The following is a 2,500-nucleotide window of genomic DNA, read 5'->3' on the forward strand; positions in this document are numbered from 1 at the left end:
CAGAAAATCTTCGTCATGCAAACTGGAGGCCAAATGAAACGGATTCTCCGCAAAAAACTGCTGCAATTCGTGCCGGAGTTCAAAGAGCCTTGTCAGCACTTTGCCGCGGGACAGCCAACGCACCTCTGTGTGCAGCAGCAGTGATTTGTGTTCGCTGCCCATCTCATTGCACAACAGCGTGAATATTCGTGAATTTAGCGGACGCGCTTTAATGAAGTTCACCAGTTTGACTGCATCGTTCAGCGCTGCAAGTAGATCATCTGGCATGTGTTTGGCTGCGAGGGCCTCTCTATGAATACTGCAGTGTAACCAGCTGATGGATGGGCAGACTCTCCTAATATGAGCTATTAGCCCCGTGTGTTTCCCCGTCATTGATTTTGCCCCGTCTGTGCAAATTCCCACACAGCGCTCCCAGTTGATGCCATTGGTCCTCATAAAATCGTCAATTAAATTGAAGATTTCCTGTCCTGTTGTTCGGGTAGCAAGGGGCCGACAAAACAAAAAATCTTTTTGTACCGATCCTTCAAAAAGGTAACGGACATAAAGAAGAAGATTGGCCAGATTTGCAACATCTGTAGACTCGTCTACTTGCAGAGAGTAAAACTCACTTTTCTTCACACGGCTGAGTAGTACAGCCAGGATGTCTTCAGACATGGCATCAATGCGGCGCGAAACAGTATTATTGGACACAGGAATCATGTCCAACTTTTTTGCCTCTTTCTCTCCAATCATACACTGCACCATTTCTTTGGCCGCTGGCAAACACAGGTCTTCGGCAATTGTGTGCGGCAGCCCCTTTCTCCCTACTCTGTAACTGAGCAGATATGAAGCCCGTAATGCGTCTTTCGTAGACCCAATGCATGAATGAAATAGCATTTTTTTTTGGCTTTTCTGCAACTCCTCCAATTTTTCTTTGAAAAATGTAAGGGGCTTTTGAGTTAAATGGCCATGTTTCGTGTGCATGTGACGACGGAGATAAGATGGCTTCAGACAGCTGTTCGCTAAAACTTCACTGCACAACACGCACTGAGGCTTCGGACAATCTGTATCACCGATCCAAGTGAAGCCCAGACCCAGATAATTGTCGTCATATTTTCTTCTTTTTTTCCCCGTCTGTTCACCCTCAACACTTCTTTTTTGGCATCTCCTACCCTCCTCTTCGGTTTCCTCCCGTGCATCTTCTGACTCCCGCTCATTTTCTGTCTCTATTCTCTCCGTCTCTGTTACCTTCAACTCCTCACTCTCTCTTGGTCCCTCTCCTCCTTCGTGACTAACAACATTATCATAAGCCGCCCCACTTGACAGTTTCCCTGATTTCAGCCAGTTAAGCATATTTATATAATCAATCAAACGAGTTGGCACGCATATAGCCTAGCGGCTGCAAGGCATACACATGCGTAGAAGAAGACAGCAGCTGTCTTCTTCTACGCATGTTCTTCTTTTAATATAATAAATTATAGTTTTTATATTTAAAATAAAAGCGATTACAAAGGGAATGTTTACTGTTCATGCTTTTTTATTGAATGGAAAAATCCTATTATATATGTCAATGGAAAAATCCCACTTAAAAAAACTGACCGCCATTACATTTTTCCTCCCGCGCACCCCCTGGTCGCAGCTCGCGCACCCCAGGGGTGCGCGCACCACACTTTGGGAATCCCTGCTCAAGAACATAGATGAACTAAATTGGATTTTAACAATTTTGTTAACATTCACTTATTTTGCTCGAATAATGACAGACAATGCAACCATCAAGATCTTCCGGGCTCGTCCGGGATTTGAACCCAGGACCTCTCGCACCCAAAGCGAGAATCATACCCCTAGACCAACGAGCCGACAAATCGCTGAACCATTGATGTCAACGTGACAAGATCCCTTGTAACTGGGCAAGAGAATTTAAGCAGCGTATCTCTAGACTTGGTCAGCCAAATGCCTGTTTTTTCCTACTGAGTTGTTGTGCTTGGTTGTTTTTTAAACAGTTTCAAAAATCAAGAACATAGATGAACTAAATTGGGTTGGTACAATTTTGTTAACAATCACTTTTTTTCTCCAACAATAACAGAAAAAGCAACCATGAAGTTCTTTCGGGCTCGTCCGGGATTTGAACCCGGGACCTCTCGCACCCAAAGCGAGAATCATACCCCTAGACCAACGAGCCGACAAATGGCTGAACAATTGATGTCAATGTGACAAGATCTCTTGTAACTGGGCAAGAGAATTTAAGCAGCGTATCTCTAGACTTGGTCAGCAAAATGCCTGTTTTTTCCTACTGAGTTGTTGTGCTTGGTTGTTTTTTAAACAGTTTCAATACTCAAGAACATAGATGAACTAAATTGGATTTTTACAATTTTTTTAACATTTACTTATTTTGCTCAAATAATGACAGACAATGCAACCATCAAGTTCTTCCGGGCTCGTCCGGGATTTGAACCCGGGACCTCTCGCACCCAAAGCGAGAATCATACCCCTAGACCAACGAGCCGACAAATGGCTGAACGAT

At 44.0% G+C, this 2,500-nt stretch overlaps 1 protein-coding gene and 2 non-coding genes across 3 annotated transcripts in view; all 3 read right to left on the reverse strand.

Annotated features, from left to right (window-relative positions):
- LOC134127330 (zinc finger BED domain-containing protein 5-like) overlaps positions 1–832 on the reverse strand; it is a 1,501-nt gene extending 669 nt beyond the window's left edge. The window contains exon 1 of the mRNA XM_062561994.1: positions 1–832. This exon is cut by the window's left edge and continues 669 nt beyond it. Coding sequence (XP_062417978.1) covers positions 1–744 — 744 coding nt within the window. The 5' untranslated portion in view covers positions 745–832.
- A 1,254-nt stretch (positions 833–2,086) lies between these two features.
- On the reverse strand, positions 2,087–2,158 carry trnap-ugg (transfer RNA proline (anticodon UGG)). Its single transcript has one exon. It is a non-coding gene; the product is annotated as a tRNA-Pro (tRNA).
- Positions 2,159–2,410: 252 nt separating this feature from the next.
- trnap-ugg (transfer RNA proline (anticodon UGG)) lies at positions 2,411–2,482 on the reverse strand. Its single transcript has one exon. It is a non-coding gene; the product is annotated as a tRNA-Pro (tRNA).
- Between the last annotated feature and the right edge of the window lie 18 nt (positions 2,483–2,500).

This window comes from Pungitius pungitius, chromosome 4 (assembly GCF_949316345.1).
Source record: "Pungitius pungitius chromosome 4, fPunPun2.1, whole genome shotgun sequence".
Taxonomy (NCBI): Eukaryota; Metazoa; Chordata; class Actinopteri; order Perciformes; family Gasterosteidae; genus Pungitius; species Pungitius pungitius.